This window comes from Melospiza georgiana, chromosome 26, assembly GCF_028018845.1.
Source record: "Melospiza georgiana isolate bMelGeo1 chromosome 26, bMelGeo1.pri, whole genome shotgun sequence".
Lineage (NCBI taxonomy): Eukaryota > Metazoa > Chordata > Aves > Passeriformes > Passerellidae > Melospiza > Melospiza georgiana.
Window position 1 is genome coordinate 2116734 of NC_080455.1, and position 23330 is coordinate 2140063.

Genomic DNA, 23330 nt, shown 5'->3' on the forward strand with positions numbered 1-23330 from the left:
TGATACAAATAAAGGCTTGTTAGCCGGGGTGTGGTCATGCTGGCAATCCTGAAAGGAGCAGCAGTATTTTCTGACTGATGATGCTCCTGAGCATGTGGACATATGCAGGACTTGCCCTGACTCTGGTACATATCTGAAATTTAGGGGTTTTCCACATTCATGATACCTGTTTTGGCCTCTTCCCCTCTCCTTCCATCATTTGTCCAGAAAAAAAGTAACATTAGAAATATGCAAACTGGGAAGTACATAATCAGGGTCCTCAGTGAGGAACCTGATGAGCTGTGCACTGGTGTGCTGGAAGAAAATCCCTGGTCAACACGTGTGGTCAGTTTTATCTCCCCACCTCCTCCTGCACTGAATCCAGCCCAGAGTGGCTCTCACCTCAGGATGGCTGATAGAGCTGAGGAGAAAATATGAAATAATCCCTCCCTGCTCCCTCCTGCTCTGTTGTTTGTCACAGGTCCCCTGCAACCAGGCTGTGCTGCACCAGTGCCTGCACGATTCCCACTGCAGGATGCTCCGAGTGCCACGGGGTAAGGACTGAGGCAGCCCTGCTGCTCCAGGCTGTGCCAAGCCCCTGGCAAGGGCACAAGATGTGACAGCAAGAGGATGTTTGGGTTTTCCTGCCTGCTGCTGGAGCCCAGGGTGTGGAAGCAGCTCCCACAGTGTGAAGATGGCCATGCCTTGGGGCTGTGTTACCTCACTGTGGCCATTGCACGCTGCTGCCTGTCCACATCCAGCTGTGTGAGGAGCTGCTGGCACAGGGCACGGGGCTGCTGTCCTGCTCTGGCCCAGAGCCAGGGCCAGTCCATGGCCAGCCCAATCCCCCTCCTGATCCTGCCCTCAGCCCCCACTGCAGCAGCACCTCCTGTGCTCTGCCTCCCTGCAGGGATGAAGATGAGATATACGACGATGTTGAGTCTGTTGAGCTGGCCAGGAGAAGCCCAGGCCTTGTGCTGCCTTCTGTGTCCCAGCTGTCTGTGTGTCCCTGCCCCAGAGGAGGTGAGTACAGCCTGGATGCTGTTTGGGGTGAGACCTGCAGCTCCAAGAGCTGTGAGGCCCCAGCGAGCCATGGGCAGCAGCAGGGTCTGTGCTGAGCCTGCTGCTGCCCACAGCAGGGCACTGGGTTCCTCTTGTAAATGGGCACAGGAAGCCCTGATCCCCCCAGACTTGGGGGCAAACTCAGGATTTGGTCCCAGGAGGAGAGAGCTCTTGCTGCTCTTTGTACCCTGCTTTGGGAAGTGTTTCCACCTCACAGCAGCCTCATGGCAGCACTCTCCCCGGGTTTGGTTTTACAGGTGGAAATGCTGGCCGAGCCTCTAACAGGGTTACCTTGCTGGCAGCTACACACAGGTAAAGGGGCTTTTTTACTCTTTCTAAGGGTCCCAAAATGGCCAGGGCTCCTTGCTGCTCTGACAAAGCTGCTGCTTCAATGTTCTCTGCTGGGCTTGCAATAGGAAGGTCTGTGGTGAAGAGCACAAGCTGCAGGCTGCCACCTTGGCCTGAGAGCCTCCACAGCCCCAGGGCTGGTGCAGGGAAATGCAGTGGGGAGCAGCCAGGAGGGAGAAGGGGATGGGAGGGAGCAGAGCATGGGGTGGGGTCATCTGAACCTTCCCATGGCTTTCAGTGGCTGCAGAGAATCCCAGGTCTCCCAGAAGATGAAGACCATGACACTCAAGGCATGCAAGAAGGAAGAGAAGATGGACAGGGGGTTTCAGAAGAAATTCAAGGTGAGCAGCAGTGAGTGATCACTTTTCCCTTTGAGCTTCTTCTCCCCTTCTGGGAAGGGTGCAGTGCAATGGCAGAAAGGAGCTGTGCTCCTCAGGGACCAGTGATACCCGGATCACACCCTGCCTTGTTCCCCCAGGTCAGAGCAGTCCCACAGACCATTTGGCCAGGAGGAATCTGTTCTTTTTCAAGGAGGGAGAGCGGTCAGACCTGCCTGACTCAGCTCCCCATGGGCACTGCTGTTTGTGTTTCAGTTCGAAGGCAGCATCAAAGTCCTGACTCAGATGATGGTCGACCCTGCAGCGACAGAGAAGAGGGGCGGAGCGAAGAACCTGCCACTGAGACCGGGAGAAATCCTTGATGTCATTCAGTTCACAAATCGGGAGCAAATCCTCTGCCGGAACAGCCAGAGGAGGTGTAAGTCTGCAGGGGGATGGGGCTCGCCCGCAGCGGGGAGCACAGCACAGTTTTGGGAAGAAGCTTCTTCGTGCAAACATGCCCTGACAGACCTGCTGACAGATCTCCTCCCCCTGTTAGACAGATCTGACAGGTACCCTGCTATCCTGAGAAGGCTCCCACTTTTCTCTGCACAAATAATCTGCTCTTCCTTCCACTCAGCAGCAGCGTCTCTGCTGTGAGCTGGGCTTGTCCTTTCCCTCTGCTAGAAGCTTTCGCAGTCCTCGAAGCCTCCAGGTGGAATGGGCTGGAGGTTGCTCAGGCAGAGGGGAAGGGTTCAGGCTCTTCCCTGCCTGCTGCCATTCAGCCTGGCAGCTCCTTCCTGACTCTGCCCAGAGCAGGTTCCTGCTGAGGGTCCAGCTGGGCTGCCCAGAGCTGGATTCCTTCTTGTCCCAGCTCTGTCTGGGAATGTGAGGTGTTGCTAAACCCTGGGCAGGGGCAGGTGCTGGGGTGATTCCTGCTCATGCCCTGGTTCCCAGCACAACCTGACATGTTTTTCTTCACTCTGTTGCAGATGGCTACGTGCCCCGGGCTGTGATGCTGCCTCTGTGAGTACCCATTCCCAGCCCCTTCATCTCCACTCCATCAGCTACAACAGCTGCTCCATGAGTGGCCAGCACCAAACTAGTCCTGGCTGACAGCTCAAAACTACCCAGCTCAGGCTGGGACCATAAGCCTAACACCAGCAGGTTTCCCTGGGGTGGAATCTGCCATTTCTGGTGTCAGGAGACATTCTGTCCCTGGGACTCTGGAAGCACTGCCCAGGCTGTGGTCCCTCGTGTGGGACCTGCCCAGACACTGCTCAGAGGCTGCTGCTGGGACAGGATGAGGGTGCAGCCCCTCTGCAGAGCTGGGTCTGCAGCTCCTGGCAGCCTGGGATGAAGCCACCATACTGAGAGGGGCCAGAGCCACCTTAACCCCACTCCAGATGGTCCCAGCCATGCTGGGAGGGGAAATGGGGCTGCAGGTGGACACCAGAGTCCAGAGACAGGTCAGCAGGAGCTGAGACAGACCAGGCAGCAGGAGCTGACCCTTGCCTCAGGGTTGGGAGATGGTGGAACATGGGACACCACACTGCCCACAGCACCCTGTCTTTGTGCTTGCAGGGACACTGACATCTATGATGACGTTGAGATTTATGGTAGGTGCACAGAACTGCTGCCATACCCCTTCACTGGCCACAGTTACCACCACACCAAGCACCAGGATTCCCCTCCTCCTGACCCTTTGCTGTTTTGCTGCCTTCCTTCTCTCTCTTCCCTCTGTGTAATTCCTCTTCCTCTCCCTGAGGTATCCTTTACTTACTCACAGTTCCCTAAAAGTCTTCATGTTCCTCTGTTCCCAATTATTTGGACTCGTCTGCACCCTGTTCTCAGCTTGCTCCCTCCACTTGCTGCGAGCCCCAGGGCCCCTTCAATGTCCTTTGAGGTGTCCCTGTTCCCCCAGAGAGCTCAGACTTCCCTTTCCTGAGCAGTTACTCTCTCCTGACATGCAAACTCCATCCCTGGCTGGCAGTTGGCTCTGAAGATGGAGCTGAATAGAGACAACTGTATTTCAGCTCTGCTCACAAGAACACTCTTTCCCTAATTCTGGCAGGCTGAGCCAACCACGCTGAGGCCAAAGGCACAGGACAGCACCACAGAGAACCCAAGGGCTGAAACATGAAGAGCACCAGACACCAGGCTCCTTTTGGGAAGGAGCTCTGCTTCCTCTGAGACTGACTGCAACACCACCGTGTCCCTGCCAGAACAGAACAGTAGCGTGGCTGCTCAGCCCCTGGGGCTGCACAGACCCTGTCCCATGGGGCAGGGGGCCCCAGATCCTTGAGTCTGTACACCATCACTGTAGCTCTGTTTTGTCTGTGTAAAATATAGCCATGGTTCAAGAGGATTTTATGGCTGTTTGAGGGTTTTATGGCCCTTTTTTTTGGGGAGGTGGGGATGAGGTGGGGAGAGAGGGGTAAAATCAGGCCCATAAAGGTTTTAATATTTTCCCATTCCCAGAGCATCTTCAGCCTGGGACCCACCTGCCCTTTTATTCTGCACCACACTCTGGCCCCAGTGGCACTCGTGGCCTGAACCAGAGGCAAACTGAACACAGAAATACTCTAAAATATCATGAATTATGGACCAGCTGCTCCAGCAGCATCTCATGGCCATGGGGCAGCTTCCCTGGAGAGCTGGCAGGAGGTTGGATCCCTTGGGGCAGATATTTGTGTGGGGATGTTCAGCATCACCTCTTGGTGCCTTGGGCTGTGCTTGCAGATGCCGTGTGAGGTTCCCTCATTCACTGAGAAAGTTTCCCTTTGCTGACCCTGCCCTCATGAAGCCCTCACAGATGGGGGCAGGACTGGGGTGCACTCACAGCCAGCGGGGAGCACAAATCTAGTGCAGGACCCAGATCTGGTGGCAGGATCCACTTTTGGTGGATCCTTTTGGATCAGGAACAGTGACAAGTTCTGGGGCTGAGTCCCTGCTCTCAGTCTGCACACTGGCCCCCATCCCGGGGCTGGAGGGTTAAACTGGGAGGGTTCAGCACCTCACGGCGGGATGCCAAGCCCAGATTAACCCGTTGAAGACGTCACTTTCCATTATGGGAAAGGCTCCCAAATATCCCTGAAGCTTTTGGTTGTGGGGATTAAGCAGCAGCACACTCAGCTGCGGGCACAGAGCAGGCTCGTTGGCACTGCGGGGCCGTGGCCATGAGCGGGGCTGGGAGCTGCTCCCAGGGGCAGCTGAGGGGCAGCTGAGGGGACCATGTGGGAGTGGGTCAGGAGAGCTGTGCTGCACTCGCTGGCCACGGCCCTGCTGCGCCTCTGGAAGTGGCTGCGGGTGTTCTGGTACAAGAATGGCCTCCTGACCCTCTCCATGCTCTCGGTGGTCACCGGATGCCTCCTGGGGTTCCTGCTGCGGGCGCTGGAGCTGACAGACCTGGTGAGCCTGGCTGGAATGGTGATGGGAGTGAGGGGATGGAGTGGGGCAGGGGCAAACCCTGGTGCCAGTGAGGGTCCCAGATGGGCACAGCCCCAAAAGCAAGGGCACCTGCCGAAGAAAACCACCTTGAGGCAGGTTTCTCCCCGTGGCTTTTTTCTCTTTTCTCTTTTCTTTCCTTTTTTTTCCAAGAAGGTGCCAACAAATGCCCAAGCTATAGGACAAATCCTGCCTCCCTCCAATGAGAGTGGGGAGCTCTGGGCTGGACCTCATGGGGCTGCAGGAGCTCGAGGTGGGATGAGGATGGGAAAGGGGGAATGTTTACTCAGGGGCTGGATGCTCAGTAAACCTCTCCACAGCAGCTCCAACACCACCAGCAGCACTGGCATCTGAGGAATGGGGTCCAAGGGATGGGGTTTGAGGGATGGGGTCCAGGGGATGGGGTTTGAGGGATGGGGTCCAGGGGATGGGGTTTGAGGGATGGGGTTTGAGGGATGGGGTCCAAGGGATGGGGTTTGAGGGATGGGGTCCAAGGGATGGGTTTTGAGGAATGGGGTCCAGGGGATGGGGTCCTCCCATTACTCTCCCCAGCCATGTGCAATCAAAGCACATTTCCATGCTCTGGAGAGGACCCAGCAAATAAACAGAGGGCTGGTGGGGAGTGTGGAGGGCTTTGAGGAGTCACCTTCCTTTGAGGAGACAAATGCATTGGAGAAAACACACGAGAGAGAAAGGCACAGTTGGCTCAGCCCCTTCCAGGAGCATCACACTGTGAAAGGCTCTGAGCTGAGAGCTCTGCCCTGGGGCAGCAGGGCCATGGCTCAGCCCTGATCCTGGGCCAGGCTGCTGAGCCCAGAGGGGGAATGCTGCTCGGGAGAGCTCAGCTGATGCTGGAACATCCCTGTGTTGCCCACTAGGATTTAGCAAAGTCTTGTCATTTCAATTAGGCCCTTCAGCATCAGCGCAGCAGGGATGATCTCGTTACTTAATTGAAGCTGGGTGTAATCTCCCTGCTTCCCAGTGCACACACCCGTGCTGGGCTGCAGGCTGGCAGAGTCTTGGGGCTCCAGCCCCTTGTCCTGCCATGCATCAAGTTTATCCTTCCTCTGCTCCAGCCCATCCTGCCCTGTTGCCACAGCTCTGCTGTGGGCCTGTCAGCCTCTAGAGACTGTCCCCAGTAAGGACTTTTGTCACAAAATCTGGAGGAGAGCTGGAGAGGTGGCCAGTCCCTGCTTTCCTCCCGGCAATGGGAAAGTGTCACAAAGCTGAGAGACCCCTGGCAAAGAGATCCTGTTCATTTCTGGCTCTACCCCTTGCACTCAGCTGGGCCCATGGCAGCTGTGCTCTGCCTGAGCTCCCTGGGGACATCAGCCACGTCCAGGTCTCACACTGGGACAGTGCAGGGACAGCACAGGGAACAATTGAGCAGCTGCCTTGGCACCCCTCAAAGCCTCAGCCTGAGGTGGTGGCTGCTTTGTAGAAACCAAAAGTACCTGAGGCCAACTCAAATCCCTCCCTGACAGCTCTACAGTGGCACAGCAAAATAGGGGGATCAGGGATAGAAGGATGATGGATGGATGGATGGATGGATGGATGGATGGATGGATGGATGGATGGATGGATGGATGGATGATGGATGGATGGATGGATGGATGGATGGATGGATGGATGATGGATGGATGGATGGATGGATGGATGGATGATGGATGGATGGATGGATGGATGGATGGATGGATGGATGGATGGATGGATGAATGTGGGGATGGATGGATGCATGGTTGGAGGGATGGGTGGTGGGCAGAGACAGGGATAGAGCGAAGGAGGGATGCTGGCCAGGCTGCTGGTCCCACAGACCCCTCACTCTCCCCTTGGTCATGGCTGTGGGATTCAGACTTTGGGGGATGTCTCTGCAGCCCTTCCCCATGTCCATGTGAGGGGTGGAGGGGGTGGAGAGATGCCATGACACCAAAATTGTGCCATGGATGGGCCAGACACCTGGGCTCTCCCAGAGCTCATCTTTTCCAGCTGCAGCTATGAGATAAATCCCACCTTTTGTTGCTGCCAACAGCTTTGGGGCACTTTTGCCCCAAATCAGATGCAGCCAAGCCTCTGCTCCCTGGTAATGAGAGCAATGACTTTTGGGAGGAGCCAGTGGTGGGAGCATGTGGACCATTCCCTAGAAGGCTACAGAATCAAGAATGGTTTTGGGAGGGGACCAACCCGCCCATGCTCCTCCCTTGTTTGTAGCCAGGTTTGCCATGTGGCCAATATTGCCCATCCCTGAGCCAGCTCCCAGTAAGGGACAGCAGAGAAATGGCCTCAATGAGGGACTGCCAGTTCAGAACCCAGTTCAGAGCTGGGTCTGGTTGGGAAAAAAAGGCAAATTGATCAAGCCTGAGCCTGAAATCATTTACCTGACACATGCTCTGCTCTATGTGCAGGAGAAGCAGTATTTTTCCTTTCCTGGAGAGCTCCTCATGAGGATGCTGAAGATGCTGATCCTGCCCTTGATCACCTCCAGGTAAGACATTGTCTTCTGCTCTAAAGCACCATTTTTCCATCACGTTGAAAAGATCACCCTGCAACACCCCAGTGAGGAGATTACCCGAAAACTGCATGGGGTGAGAATAATCCTGGCTCCAGGCAGCTGGCAGCCAAGCAGATGGCTTGGTGTCCATCAAACCCCACGATTTCCATCAGCAGTCTGGGACAAATCCTCACCTGGATTTGGTAGGCACTTGCACCCACCTCAGATACCTGCACTGGCTGGGGTGTTTCCCTTCTTTTGGGCAGCTGGTGGTGCCAGGACCATCTGTGGGCAGTTGTGATGGGCTGCTTAACCTCAAAGCAGATTCTCTTAGAGGGATTTGAGGAAGTTCGGGTAAAAAATCATAGGTATTCCTCAGTGCTGTGTATGTGTTTGCAAATTCCCATTTTATTGGTCCATACAGACCTAGAAATAAGGAACAGAGCCAGCAGTCCTACTGGGGTCTAAGCAAGGTCTTGAAAACCTTGTATGGATTGAGATATTGCAAACAAATGTTGGCATGTGCTCATCAGACACACACAAATGGTGAAGTCCTTGCTCCCTCGAGGATGTGACTTTTCTCTATTGTTGGTCAGAGTTTGCTTGTTGTCCCATTTGTCTCTGGTTCATTTCTGAGGACAGAGTGGTCTCTATCCTGGCCACACTTGACCTGTTCAGTGAGGTCTGTACCTCACATCCCTCCCTGAGGTGCCTGGTGGTTCCCTTTGCTCTCAGCCCTCCCTGCAGCAGTTGCTGGGTACTCTCCTCTGATCACTGTGCTGTCTGTGGGTGCAGGCTCTGCAGAGCCTCCTGCGAGTTTTCTTTCATGTTGGATTGAACCAGGGACTTTTCTATAATTACTGAATGATGGTGAAGTCGTAATTCGGCTCCTGCTGGGTTCAGATTTGCCCCAGCAGGCTGCGCAAGGTCTGGATAGCTCAGTCCCTTAGGGACAGACTGCCCGGATTCCCAAGCAGCTCTCAGCAAGCTTAAGGGATATCAGCTCTTTAGTGATTATCAGCTCTTTAGTGATTCCAGCTCTTTGCTTGCTCAGTGCTGCAGGCAGGCAGACTTAGGGTGAGAGAGGAGAAGGCTGTTCTGGTGTTCCCCAGTGATGTCTGTGACAGTGGTTCACAAGGGTTTTCAGGTGAAGGGAGAGACGAGAATGTTGACTTCATGTTCAGAAGGCTCGATTTATTATTTTATGATATATATTACATTATGACTATACTAAAAAGAAATAGAAGGAAAGTTCTCAGAAGCTAGCTAAGCTAAGAATAGAAAAGAATGAATAACAAAGATCTGTGTCCTGGCAGAAAGCGGGCACAGCTCTGCCGTGAGTGGTCAGTAAATCCAAACATCTACAGGACACCAATCACAGATGCACCTGTTACATTCCACAGCAGCAGATAACCATTGCTTACACTTTGTTGCTGAGGCCACAGCTTCTCAGAAGGGAGAAAAATCTCAAGAAAAGATTTTTCACAAAAGATGTCTGTGACAATGTCTTTACTGGGTGATCTGTGAAGGGTTCCAGCAACAGCTCTTCTACAGAACCGGGCTAAACCAGCCCATTATACAGGGAATAGGGGGATCAGAAATTGTCCAATAGCAGGGGTTAAAAGGGAGTGACCTGAGGGCTTACAGAGAGATAAGCTGGGGTCTGAAAGGCAGAAGAGAGGGGCTTCCAGCTATTCACCATGACTTGGCATTTCCTATCTTTAGGCCTCTGCCGGCCCTGGGGCCTTTGCAATCCCTGTGCCTGCTACAAAGTGGTGCCTTCGCTCTGCACAGCATCCCGAGGGGCCTGGGTGTGCTCTGGGGATGGAGCTCTGCAGATCCCCAAGCCCTAAGGTGGAAAGCACCACCTGTGCCAGGGTTGCTTTTCTGGACTCTCTTGAGTTTCCAAGGCCCTTCTCCTCCTGGATGTGTGGCTGCTGAATGGGGTCCATGGGCTGGCCACCACCTCAGCCCCCCTGTGTGTCCCCAGGGTTGGCACTGACCCTGCAGCCTTCCATCATGTGCAGTGTGGGTCTGTGCATGGGGGGCACACTGCAGCCCCAAACACTCACATTGCACAGAATCCTGGAATATCCTGAGCTGGGAGGGACCCTCAGGGATCATTGATCCCAGCCCCTGTCCCTGCCCAGGCACCCCAACAACCCCACCCTGAGCAGCCCTGGGAGCTCCTGCAGCTCTGGCAGCCTTGGCACCATTCCCTGGGCAGCCTGGGCAGTGCCCAGCAGCCTCGGGGGGCAGAACCTTGCCCTGAGCTCCATGCCAAGGCCTGGCACAGCTGCAGCCCTTGCTGGGCTCCTGTCCCTGTGCCAGAGCAGAGCTCAGCCCCTGCCCCTGTGCCTGCCCTGGGGAGGAGCTGCAGCCCCCGAGGAGCCTCCCCTCAGTCTCCTGGGCTGCAGCTGAACGAGCCAAGTGCCCTCAGCTGCTCCTCAGCCCTTCCCCAGCTCCGTGTCCCTCCTCTGGGCACTCTCCAACAGCTCTGGGTCCTTCTGATCCCGTGGTGCCCAAAGTGCCCCCAGCACTGGAGCTGAGGCTGCCCCAGGGCAGAGCAGAGTGGGACAATCCCTCCCTGGGCCTGGTGCCCCCAGCACAGGGTGGCCCTTGGGGCTGCCAGGACCCAGCAGTGACTCAGATCCAACTTGCACTGACCAGGACCCCCAGGGCCCTTCCCAGGGCGCTGCTCTCCAGCCTCTCATCCCCAGGCTGTCCCTGCATCCAGGGCTGCCCCATCCCAGGGCTGGATCCAACACTTGCCCTGTCAAACACCACATGGCTGGGGATTTCCCACTCCTCACATTTGTCAGGGTTTCTCTGTGTGGCCTCTCTGCCCTTGAGAATGTCAGCAGTTTCTCCCAAGTGAGCCTCAGCAAACCCAATCCTGCACACAGCTTGTCCCCACCACCAGCACTGCTCTCCCGGCTGGGGCAGCCTGTGATGCCCTCTCTATTTTTAGTTTTGCTGAGAAGTAGCTTATGGGTTACTTCTTAGGAAAGCTTATGTGTGCATGAAATCTGAACCTGCAGGTCCCTCCTGGGGGCATGGGGTCCATCCCCAGCAGGATTTTATGAACCTTGCTGGTACCTTCCTTTGCTCCTCACAATGGCACACAGCAGTGGCACGAGGCAATGGAGATATAAGATAACAGCATCTCACAAAAAAGGAGCAACATCAGAACAACTTAGAACAACTAAGAAAATAAACTTATTAACCCTCACAGAAAACACAGCCAGACCTTGAGAAGAAGCTTGGAGGTGTCTCCTGCCCTTCACAGCTCAGCTTGGGGTGTCACAAGCTCATCCTGGGTGTGAGATCCTGTAGATGCTGGCACAGGAATGTGCAAGAGCTCAGTGATGCCCTTAGGCTTTGGTTTAAAAAAGCTACAGAAACCCCTCCCGCCCTGGAGATTTTGCCCATCAGGTGCATCTTGTGCAGCTTGGGGAGCAGACAGTGACCCCTCTGTTCTGTGCTGCAGCCTCATGTCTGGGCTGGCCACCATGGACTCCAAGGCCTGTGGGAAGATGGGGGTGATCACCATCACCTACTACCTTTGGACAACCTTCATGGCAGTGACCGTGGGGATCATCCTCGTGGTCAGCATCCATCCTGGGGCAGCTGCCCAGAAGGACAACTACTCTGTGGGGAAAGTGGTGCTCAGCTCCGCCGACGCGTTACTGGATTTAATCAGGTGTGTCCTGGAACCCAGCAGAGCCAAGGCTGTGGTAACAAACTCTCCCCAGAAGGTTCTGAGTTCCCAGAAGAGCCTGAGTTCTCAAGGGGAACAGGAGAACCGCTGGCCAGGTGCTGGTACCTCCAAGCCCAGCAATATGGGGTTCATTCCCCCCAGCCATCCCCTCCAAGGCCAGCAATATGGGGTTCATTCCCCCCAGCCATCCCCTCCAAGGCCAGCAATATGGGGTTCATTCCCCCCAGCCATCCCCTCCAAGCCCAGCAATATGGGGTTCATTCCCCCTAGCCATCCCCTCCAAGGCCAGCAATATGGGGTTCATTCCCCCAGCCATCCCCTCTGGCCCCTCTGGCACAGCCCCTGCTCTCCCAAAGCCATCAGCAAGGAGATGCCCTCCAGCAGAGATCAGGCACAGTTCCCAGCAAGGTTTGGATTCTCCTCTGCAGCCCCAGCTGGGACAGGCCAAGCCCGGAGCTGGGTTAGGCATGGATGGGGTTACCTGGGGAGGGGTTGCAGCAAACACCCAGGGGCTGGAGGAGAATCTCCATCTCTGGAGCTACTGGATTGACTGGACCAGGCTCTGAGCAGGGGCTGCAGATGGAAGATGTCCATCCCAGGCCCAGGCTCCCCACCAAACCCATTTACTCATGGTTCTCAGTCCTGCTTTGCATTCACCTTCCAGCCTCTCTTTGCTCTCAGCCTGCACAGCTGTCATAAGCTGTTGTTGGCTTTCATGTCCTCCTCTGGACATTGTGCCCACCAGAAGTGCTTCCCAGGATGCTCCCTGTGCTCTCATAACACTCTAGCCCTGTGTCATTGGTCTCTTACAGAAACATGTTTCCTTCTAACCTGGTTGAAGCTTCGTTCCAGCAGGTGAGTTCCCCTGACCCCTCTGCGTGCTCAGCTCCACACGGGGCTGCCTCTCTGCCCACCCACAGCCTGGACAGGAGCCCCTTCCCCTCCCTGAGCTTCCCCTTCCCTTCCTCTGCATCCCCCACACTCACCCAGGGCAGGCCCTGAAGGTGGGAGGGCGCTCACAGGGACCCCGTGCCTGCCCTCTGCCTGCCAGGCTCCCCAGGGGAGCAGCACAAACCCCCCAGACCCTGCTCAAACCCCTCAGACTCTGCTCAAATCCCTCAGACCCCGCTCAAACCCCTCAGACCCTGCTCAAACCCCTCAGACCCTGCACAAACCCCTCAGACCCCACTCAAACCCCTCAGACTCTGCTCAAATCCCTCAGACCCTGCTCAAACCCCTCAGACCCTGCACAAACCCCCCAGACCCTGCTCAAACCCCTCAGACCCTGCTCAAACCCCTCAGACCCCGCTCAAACCCCTCAGACCCTGCTCAAACCCCTCAGACCCTGCTCCTGGGCAGGGCAGGGGCGGTGTGGGCTGGGCACAGGCAGGGAAGGGGGCACGGAGAAGGGACACAGAGAAGGGGCACAGAGAAGGGACACAGAGAAGGGACACAGAGAAGGGATGCCTGAGGGAAGGTACAGTGGTCAAAGGGGACAGCTGGAGTGGCCAGCTAGGCTGTAGGGACAGGGAAAACAAACTGCTGGCATTGGGAAAGCATCACTAAAGCTCCCGGGAGGGGGAATGGAGGGACAGAGGGACCCCAGCGCTGGGCTGGCAGCACCAACACCACGAGTTTGCTCTGCAGCCTTGGCTGAGCACGGCCTGCAGCCAACAGCCACAGCTCCCCCTGCCTGGCTCTCACCCTTGTCCCCACCAGCCTTTCACTGCCCGGAAACCAAACCTTGACCTCCAGGAGCACCAGCCCAGGGCTGGCTTGGCCTCCGTGCTGAGAGCAGGACAGAGCTCACACCAGCACACACTGACCTCCCTCCTTTGCTTCTCTTCCAGTACCGAACTGTTCTTGTCCCGGTGGTGAAATCTCCTGGTTTTCCAAAGATCCCGGGAAAACCTCTCAATTTTATTTACTTTGCACCTGATGACAAAAACCCTGAAATCCACCGGCCTGTGTTCCTTGAGCTGACACCATCGCCTGAGATGACCTACAGGACCCTGGCTGGGACCAGCAATGAGATGAATGTCCTGGGCATTGTCATCTTCTCAGCAACCATAGGTACCTGCTCCTCCACGGCCAGGGCAGCCCAGGGTGCCGCTGCTGCAGCACCAGGGTTTACAGAGCAAAAGATGTGGGACAAGGTTCTTTTAGCTTCAGCTGCCCCACCCCTGGGAATGGGCCCAGCACAGAGCTTGTGCCAAGGCCCTCACTGTAACTGGAGGCATAGGCAAGGCTGGTTTATCCCTCACAGCCCCCATGCCAGTCCTGAGGGTTTTCAAACCATTACATCAGCTGGGGATTCCTTTTAATGAAGTCTGAAGCCAGGTGTAACTTTTCAGAGGCTGCCTGGGCCACAGCTCACCACAAAGCCCCAAACTCTTCATGCTGAGTGTGCAGCCCCTGAGCAGGCAGGATGTCACTGCAGGGTCAGATTTGGGGCTGTTATGAGGATTCCTAACAGGACTTTCTGAAGGAGGTGGGGCAGCATCCTGCATTGAACAGCTTGCAGTCCTGTCTGGAAAAGGTGCTTGCAGCAATTCTGGGAAGGAAGAAGGAGCAGGGGTTGTGGAGAGACACTGCAAGGGAGGAGGTTTAAAGGGGAGAAAGTCATTGAAAGGAGGAACTTGAAGCTGCCTCAAAGCATAAGAGGACACAGGTGCAAGGCTGAGGGAGAAAGGGAGGAAGGAGGGATCAGAAAGGAAAGAGAGTAGGAGGCAGTGAGATGAGCATGGTGGTAGGATTATGTGTAGATTAAGAGGTGAGGGCAAGGAGCTTGAACTTTGTGTATAAGGAACCAAAAAGCCAATTAGGGGATTTGAGGTGTGGAGGCAGCACAGCCAGCACAGCACCGGAGTGCAGTCAGAGCCTGGGGAGCAGCCAGCTCCAAATGTGAGACCTCAGACGTGGCCACAGTGAAACTGGGCAGAGCCAGAGCCGCTGACAGACCCCTGCAGCCAGAAGGTGTCTCTGGCAACCTCCTGTCCCAGCAACCAACAGCTTTTGCACACCTTGGACACCCAGGAAAGCTGCTGAGCTCCTGCCCACAGGACACGTGCCCCCTCCAGCCCGGCCAAACCTGCAAGGAGAAGCTGCTTTTCTCTTCTAAGATGACACTCCACAACCCCTCCAGCGTGGGAGTGGGATCAGCCAGAGCTGGGAGGCAGTGGGGGATCACCTGAGCCAGCCTCAGCCACCACCTGCACTTGCCATGTTTTGCCCAGGATTAGAGCTCCACAGACTGGCACAGCATCACCTGCACCAGGCACAGGCAGCTTGATGAAGGGCATTCATACACCCACAGGGGGCTTTCCTTATGAGGAGAGGCTGAACTGAGTTTGCCTGGCAGAAAACAGAGAGGGACAGGCACAGCCCCATGCCTTGGGAAACAGCTGGAAGCTGGCTGAGCTCTCAGCAAAGTGTGTTTGTGTCCAACACCAAAACTAGGCAGCTGGTGGGGCTCAGACCAAGGCATCCATGCAGCACCCACCAGGTACCCAGAGTGACCCCAGCTCTGACAGTTCTTCACTGGCACTGAGGGCCTCTCTGCTGCTTTTGAAATCCAGGAGGGGGCAGAGCTTTCAAGATCCTTATCTGTCCGTTTACTCGGGCCATGTCTCCCAAATCAGCTCTCTAGGACCTGAAGAGAAATGACTTTCTTCCAAAGCAGCTGTAGTGGCTACCAAATACTGGATTTGTCCACAGAGCTGAGATTTAAACATGCCAAGCCTTGTCTCATTTCTGGGTTGCAAATGCAACCCCACCTTTCTTTTGAGCAAGGCAAGAGATCCAACCACCAACCAAGGGCTTCTTGGAGTCCCCAACCCTGAACACTGAGGAGGGATAAGCAGGACAAGATCCTGTCTATATTCTTCTTTTTCAAGATAAAACAGACACCTGCACAGTGCTTCAAAATTAATTTTAGCCAACACAGGAAGAAGGACTTGCACCAAGCTGGAAACAAGATAGGCAGATGCTCAAAGGTTCCTTTTCCCTTTGCTTGATGGGTTCCTGGAAAGCCTCCCAGGAAGTGAAAGCAATGGGGTTTAGCACTGGCAGACAGGACAGCACCATATCCTCTCCAACCATTCAAACCATAGCCTGTATTTCTGCTCTAGTATTCCTTCAATAGAAAATTAGACTGGATTAGGTTAATGCAACATCAAAGGAAAAAAACAGATTTAGGAGAGAAGGCTTAATGCCTGTATCTAAGCAACTCACTCAGATCCTTCCTGACATCACACTGTACACCACGTGTGTTGTCACCACCATGGCACAGCCTGTGAGCCACCAACAGTGACCACCCCAGCCCAGGAGGGGCCTGAGCACTGCTGGGGCCCCTTTCACTCCACAGCAGGGCAGGGATGCAGCACAGCATCCCATCCTCGGCTACAGAGAGCCCTGCCACACCTTATCCTTAAAAGAAATCCCTTTTTATTTCCAGAGGTCATTATTCTTGTATTACCAAATAGCAATCCAGATAGCCACTAATCCAGCTAATCCACAGTTTATCCACCTCAGGAAATGACTCTTCCAGCATTGAGCAGCAGTAAAGTTTATCTGTTTTCTGTGCAAGGAAGAGTTCAAATCCTGGATTTGGGTCTGGTGGGGCTTTGTGAAAAAAGGCCAAATGCTTGTGTTTGCTTGGGACAGAGAATGGCTCTGGCTTGTAGGAGCACACAGCAACAGGGCTAAATCAGGTTTAAATGGTGACCCCCATTCTGTGGCCACCAGACCCTCCAGACACTTGGCCTGTCAGGTGCTGCTCCCAGGTAAAGTAACGTGCTGTGCTTGCTTGCAGGACTTCTCCTGGGGAAAATGGGCGAGCGAGGAGCCCCCCTGGTCAACGTGTGCCAGTGTCTGAACGAAGCAGTCATGAAAATTGTCTCGATGGCTGTTTGGTAAATCTGGTTTTGATTGATCATTGACTCATTGCTTTTCTTTCCTTCTATCTAATGGCAGTGCCAGTCACATGTCTGCAAGTGTCTGTTGTGAGCACTGAATTTGTTTTTGTACAACTGCACTGCACAGTACCAAACACTGCCACATCTATCTGCAGTGCTACCATGATTGCTGCATCCTCATAATTTTTTACGCTTCTTCTTTGCAGGTACTTCCCCTTTGGTATTGTATTTCTCATAGCTGGAAAGATCTTGGAGATGGAGGATCCCTCGGTTATTGGACAGAAGCTGGGACTGTATGTCATCACAGTAGTGTCAGGGCTTGCTGTGCATGGAATCATCCTCTTACCTCTGCTTTTCGTGCTCATCACCAAGAAAAACCCCTTTGCTTTCATTCAGGGGATACTGCAAGCCTTGCTGATCGCCTTAGCTACATCCTCCAGGTAGGAAAACGTGGCTGGAACCTGTGGATACTGCAGAGCAGGGATGTGGTTTAGCCAGGGAGACATGGCTGTGTCTGGCCAGGTGAGCTCTGGGGGCACAGGTGTAACTCAAGGGAAAATGATGCTCCAGCACTGTCTGAAATGGGAATGCTCCTGCTTTTAGGAGGAAGCAGATGCTCAGCCCTGCCGAGGTCAGCCAGACTGGGCAGCTCCTGGGGCTCTTCCACTCACCCTCTCCCAGGGCAAACCAGCAATGTTTTTGTGTGGGTGTGCACACTTCATTCCATTGCTGCAGTTTTCTTTCAATTAATTCAAACTAGGGCTGTCATAGGTGCTTTATAAACTGCATGGGGTTGTGATCCTGGAGTTTAATTGAAAACACCAAAAGCTCTTCTGAACACTTTACTGACAATCTAAAATCAACTACAGTGTATCCCAAGTTCATCCACAGAAAAATCTTGCCTACTTTGAAAAGATTGTAATCATTTTAGATTATATTTACCTATTCTATTTTCATTGAAATACATTCCTTAGAACAATGAAAGAAACTTCACACTATAAATTAGCATCTTTTCCAGGAGACACAAATTCAAACATTTTCCTGGTGCACATTTGACCAGGCAAAGGGTTTTTCTGGCCTCTCTGTTGCTTCTCCACAGAATCCCAATAAAACCACCTGGACTGTGCCTCCCTTCCCCAATGCCCACTGCTGCAACTGTTGCTTCTGCAACTCTTAATACCTGGCCTCGTCCTGAACCTGGATCTCCAGCTCTGTCTCCATCAGGCTTCTCCTCCCTCTGCTCTGCAGCCAGCTAAGGGAGGGAGAACTGTCACAGAGAGAACACCCTGCTCCATGTCCCAGCCCCATGGTCCGTGGGCTGGGGCATTGCTCTGCACCCAGAGCCCTTCCCAAATGCAGCCCCCTCTCCCAGAGTCTGTTGCAATCCCATGGACTTCTTTTCTGTGGTTTCCTTTCTTCAACCTGTTCTTCCTCCATTCCTCATCCCAGTTCCTGTGGGACAGTTGTCACCTTCATGCTAGACAGAAAGGAGAGAGAGAGGTCAGGGTTGCAGAAGCTGAGGCAGGCACCCCTCATGGAGCAGACAGGTGAGGATGACAGGGGTCTGGCTGGACCCCAACCCAGCCAGTGCTGGCACACACTGTCTCACGCTGCAGGAGGTGCTGCAGGATTAACGTGGGCACCAGGGATGGTCAAGAGAGCTGCAGCCATGGCACACAGGTGGTTACAGTGGTGCCTTCAGCCACTGAAAGGACATTCTGACATTTTCTCTCTCAGCCTGCAGCTCACTTTGCTGATAATGTCTATTCCCCGGGTGGTGAGAGCTGAAGAGATTTTCATTGCTGCAGCAATTTGTGTGACATTGCAGCACCCACCCCCAGGAGGGCTGGTATTTCTGTCCCACCACACTGACTCCAACTTGCGAAGCTCAATGGAAACAGCAATTCCTGCTCATTTCTTGTCCTGCAGCTCAGCCACCCTGCCCATCACCCTCAAGTGTCTCCTGGAGAACAACGGCATCGACAGGCGCGTGGCGCGCTTCGTGCTCCCCGTGGGCGCCACCATCAACATGGACGGCACCGCGCTCTACGAGGCCGTCGCCGCCATCTTCATCGCCCAGGTCAATGAGTATGAGCTGGACCTGGGACAAATTATAACCATCAGGTACAAGTTTCTCTGCAGCAGCCACATTATTTCTCTCTATTCCTATTTATGGACATTAGGACAATCTCTTGCGTTTTTCCTGTTTGCAGAGATCTGGTTAATGCAGAGTGACCTTTGCTGGGGAGCTGAGCAGCAGTGGGGGAGCAGCATGTCCCAGTCCCTGTGCTGTGTGCCAGGGAAAGCTGGGCTGGCTCTGTGCCCCCAAAGTGCTGAAAGTCAAGGACTTTGCCTGTAGGGAAAAGCCAAGCTGCACAGACATGTGGCTGGAGCAGGTCAGCACTGCAGGGCTGAGCATAGAAGGATTTCTGCAGGTGCCATATACTCCCTTTCAGGAGTAGGATATCCTCATTTTATAGTCAGGGAAATAAAGCATGTAACTAAATAATAATTAAGTACGTTTGCAAATATTTAGTAATTTTAATGAGGAAGTCCCTACCCTGAAGGCAGGGGGGAGCACAGAACCAGGGCACCGGCTGCCAGCCCCAGGAATTCGTGATAGCACCAGGGAGCAGCAAAGTGGAGAAAGTCAGATCCAATCCAGTCCTTCCCCACAGCAAGACCTTACTCTGCCATGCACACACGGCAGTGTGAGCTGCTCAGCCACCTTCTCTTTGCAGCATCACAGCTTCAGCAGCCAGCATTGGGGCTGCTGGGATCCCACAGTCCGGGCTGGTCACCATGGTCATCGTGCTCACCTCCGTGGGGCTGCCCACCGAGGACATCACCCTCATCATCGCCGTCGACTGGGCTCTGTAAGTGCTCTCCAGGCCACTGCTGTGGGCAGTGCCCGTGTCAATTCATGATGCTGTATCTTCATCTTGATGGATGAAACCAGACTGCTCTCAAGACACAAACTGATGCTGGATTACACTTGTCACAGACAAATAAACTCACAGCTTGTGAAATGTGCCATTCTAAAGCACTCAGATAAAAACACAGTGAGTCATTAGGTGAGAAACCACAGAGCAGATGCTGAGTTAGGGAAGTGACATGTGGGTGGCTGGTTTGTACTTTCCATATCCCCAGGGAAAAAAAGGGAACGGTGCCAAGTATCAAGGCTGCTTTTCTCTTTCCCCCAACAAAGGAAGGTTAACACACCACCAGTTCAACCTTTCAGCACCACAGGGTACCCAGCGCTGCTGGCACCTTCTACTAATGTGAGAGGTGCCTGGGTAGACAAGAGAGGATCAGTAGCTGGATCTACAGCATTTCTCCTTGAGAGGCATCTCAAGGAGCTGATGACTTGCTGAAGCAGCTCTCCCTGCACTTAGCACAACAGTGCCTGTCCCAGTTTGGGAGGTGGCACTGGCAGGTCCCTGCACTACTCACACAGGCAGGGTCACACAGATGCTGCCCCAGCACGGGGCTCACATCTCCAAAACCAACACAGCATTGGCAACACCAGCGGGAGGGACATTCAGGATGGGGGCTGGCGTGTCCCAGAGCCAGCAGCACCCCGGGCCCGCTGGCTGAGGCCAGCCCTGCATCCTGGCGCTGTCTCCCGCAGGGACCGGCTGCGCACCATGACCAACGTGCTGGGGGACGCGCTGGCCGCCGGCATCATCGCGCACGTGTGCCACAAGGACTTCGCCCCAAAGCCCCCCCCGGTACGTGGGACACAGGGGAGGGCAGGGCGGGCACGAGGCACCTGCTCACTCCAGAAATTAAAACTCTGCTCTGATTTTTGCAGCAAAACCCAGCGAGCAACACAGACAAGTTTCTTTCCGCAGAGACCTCACACCTGCATCCCAAGGACAAAGGGATTGAAATAACCGAGGAAACGCTGTTGGATCAGACGGGAGTTCACTATAACATCTGCCAGGTGTAGATAACAGCACTCCTGCTCCCAGAAACGGCATCTTGGTGCTAAACACTGACATTGGGAGTGTCGCATGTGGATGCTCTGCAAGATGAAGGCCTTACTTGGCACAGAAAGTGGGAAAACCCTCTCTTACCCAGCAGGCACCCAAAGAGCATGGCTCTGCCACTGGGGCAGGGAGCCAGCTCCTCCCTGCGCCTCAGGACACAGCTGGGAGCTCGCTGCCCTGTCTAAAATGGCTGGGTTTGAAGGATTTATAACTCCCATTTTTCCAAGCTCACCCATTTCTGAAAGCGAGGGAGGTGAGCAGGTGTCAGCAGACTGGATTTGGTGGGAATGCAGTAGGGATGGGACATAACACTGAACCCTCTGGCCAGCAGCTCTTCCCTGGAGGCCAGGCTGTGCTCCAGAAGCTTTTGTTTTCCTTATTATAGAGATTATTTTTTTAATCAATGCTTTTTATTTTACTACTGGGTTCTGACATAAAAACTGAGATTAAGTGATTTTTTGTCTAGAGCTCAAAATCCAAGTTGGACATAACTGGATTTCGCAGCTGTTGGGTTACAGACAGGATGGCTGAGCTGTTGCACTCTCAGGGACAGTGGGATCCACTGGCTGCAGGGAAGGAAGGCCCAGCTGCACACCTGTTTCTACAGCTGTTTTAGTACAGAGAACTAATTACCCAGGCCCAATTGCAACTGTGTTGATTTTCCCAGCTAAGGATCTGTCCCCAAGCTCAAATTCCAATTACAGCCTTAAAATCCAGGCTTCCCAGGGCAGCCTTCTACACAAAAGCCTATTGTATCAACAATTCATGTCAGTGAATTAATTTGTCTCTCAAAATGTCAGCTCATCCCTTTTCTCCTTCTTGATCTTTCCTGACATAGAATTGGGAACCGTAACACAGCTCAGACCCCCACTCACATCACTGAATGTTCTCCAACTGCACATAAAGAAAACATTTTCTGTGCAGAATTCTTTCCAGCTGAAGTCAGAGGTTGTAAAAAATTTTCTAATTTAGATGAAATATTCATTCCAGTTTTGCCAAATGAAAAGCAGAAACTATTAAATACCATAAACCAGCTTTTGCACCAAAAATTGTCTTCTTTTAACTTAAGAAAGCCTTCACATTATTAGAATTCTGGGCAACATAAGCTTGAGACATGCTGCTAACTTTGGCCTTTTTCACCCTTTCTCCTTGGTGAGGTTAATTAATACCTTCTTAAACATTACAGCCCAGCTGCTCTTCAAGGAGCACCTGCATCATTGGCAAACCCAAAATAATCACATTTCAAATGAATCTCTGCAGCTTCCCCAGACATCTCTCCCTCCTCCCCGTATCATTTATGATCACCTTGGTACATCACACACTGGTTCAGCATCACAGGCTCTGAAAGGCTTTGTGGCAGTTCCTCTATAGCAGGAGTGAGCTCAGGCACCCAGAGCCCCTGGAGATGCTGGTGAGCCCTGGGGAGGCTCCAGGGAGCCCCAGCCTGGACAAGGACCGAGCACCCTGTCCTGTGCAAGACACCCACACCCCACAGACACAGCTGGACAGACACCTCCAGTGCTCCAGACTGCTCCAACACAGGAATTAAACCAGGCAAGACTGATGAGACCTGTCTGGTCAGTCACTGGTGCAAGGGAGTGCCCACATCCATCCTGGGATGAGCCCAGGCCAAGCAGCACAGACACCAGCACAGGCAGCAGCAACAAGCCCTACTTTCACATCCATTCTCCCCTCATTAGTGAGCTCTGGATATTACAGCACACAATTAACCCTGCAACAAAAGGCAGGATGCAACATCCACAGCAAAGGTCCCTGAGTGAGTGCTGGGGCTGCAGGATGAGCCTCTGGCAGTCACTGCCATCACTGGGCTCTGGCTGCTGCAGACCAGAAAACCTCATCCCCTGCCCCAGAAACTGCAAGTCATACTAAAACAACTTAAACAGCACATCCTTGAGCTCACTGCAACAAAGAAAAAATTATTACTGAAAAAACTGAATATCATGTCTCAGTAATAAATCTAGAGCTGGTGAAGCCAATCCCACCCCGCACAACTCACCCCAGGAGCTGCAAGTCCTGTGCTTCATCAGTCCCAGAATGGCTGCATTGGAAAGGAACTGAAAGCTCGTCTCCCATGGGCAGGGACACCACCAGACCAGGCTGCTCCAAGCCCTGATCAACCTGGCCTTGAAAGTGTTGGTAACATCTCTTACTATCTGGTGAGATGTTTTGGTTTTGGAAATCAGCAGGAATTATTTTGGTGCTAGTAAGGTGTAAGTAAAGTGTCATGCTGGAGTCCACACAGCCTTGTCCTTGTGAAAAATACAGCAAGGGAGACCTTTGAGTCCAGCAGCCTCAAAACTGGGCTGTCATCATTGTGCCCTTCTAACAGGATACAACAAGGGGAAAAATAATTCAGGTGCTTCTGAAAATCTTTGTGGTCTGGTATAGAGGGAAGGCATCGTTATTGATGGGGAAAACCCAAAGGCAGCAAGGACAATCCATCTTCAGCACTGCACACAGGCACAGGAGAGGCCCCATAACACCTTTTAACAGGTGCAAATTGCAGCAAAGTAAATGAAGCAGAGTTATGGGATGGCCCAGCTGGTGAGGGGCCCACTGTCCCAGGCTGTGCCTTTGGGATGGCACCATCCCAACCCCACCCGTGTTTTCAATAATCTGCTGCTGGGGAAATGCTGACACCAGTGTTCATCTGCTGCTCAGGGGGGAACAGCAGCCTACCTGTGCCAGCCCTGAGAGCTGGTGGCACCCATGGAACCCCAGAATGCCAGCAGGGCTTTTGTAGAGAGCAACACAAACTCACCAGCGGCGAGGAACAGGAGATTTCTAGAAGACGAGAAAGCAGCAGACTGGACAAAGTCACTGGGCACCACCAGGAGTTGTTTTATTCTGTACCAACTGTACTCAGGAGACCAGGATGGGGGGAGGTGAAGTTCCACGTGTCCCACACCAGGAAACCTGAGGTGTCTTGCTTGGCAAACTGAAACCCATCTATACAGCCTCAAAAAAGGTAAACACGGGGGAGTTGGGCACTGCCCAGGCTGCCCAGGGAATGGTGCCAAGGCTGCCAGAGCTGCAGGA

At 53.7% G+C, this 23330-nt stretch overlaps 2 protein-coding genes across 2 annotated transcripts; both read left to right on the forward strand.

Moving 5' to 3' along the window:
• The first annotated feature begins 498 nt into the window (after window positions 1–498).
• On the forward strand, window positions 499–3866 carry PRAM1 (PML-RARA regulated adaptor molecule 1). The gene is made up of 8 exons (XM_058040977.1): window positions 499–533; window positions 890–1002; window positions 1299–1353; window positions 1628–1730; window positions 1983–2145; window positions 2699–2732; window positions 3291–3325; window positions 3781–3866. Exons 4-8 carry the CDS (start codon window positions 1659–1661, stop codon window positions 3783–3785), a joined length of 309 nt encoding a protein of 102 aa, XP_057896960.1. The 5' UTR covers window positions 499–533; window positions 890–1002; window positions 1299–1353; window positions 1628–1658; the 3' UTR covers window positions 3786–3866.
• Window positions 3867–4940: 1074 nt separating this feature from the next.
• LOC131093542 (excitatory amino acid transporter 5-like) lies at window positions 4941–20832 on the forward strand. Its single transcript, XM_058040735.1, has 11 exons — window positions 4941–5117; window positions 7556–7635; window positions 11132–11344; window positions 12175–12217; window positions 13213–13435; window positions 16176–16275; window positions 16485–16718; window positions 18208–18402; window positions 19020–19154; window positions 19910–20009; window positions 20093–20832. The coding sequence occupies exons 1-11, from the start codon at window positions 4941–4943 to the stop codon at window positions 20228–20230; spliced, it is 1638 nt and encodes a 545-aa protein (XP_057896718.1). The 3' UTR covers window positions 20231–20832.
• Window positions 20833–23330: the final 2498 nt, after the last annotated feature.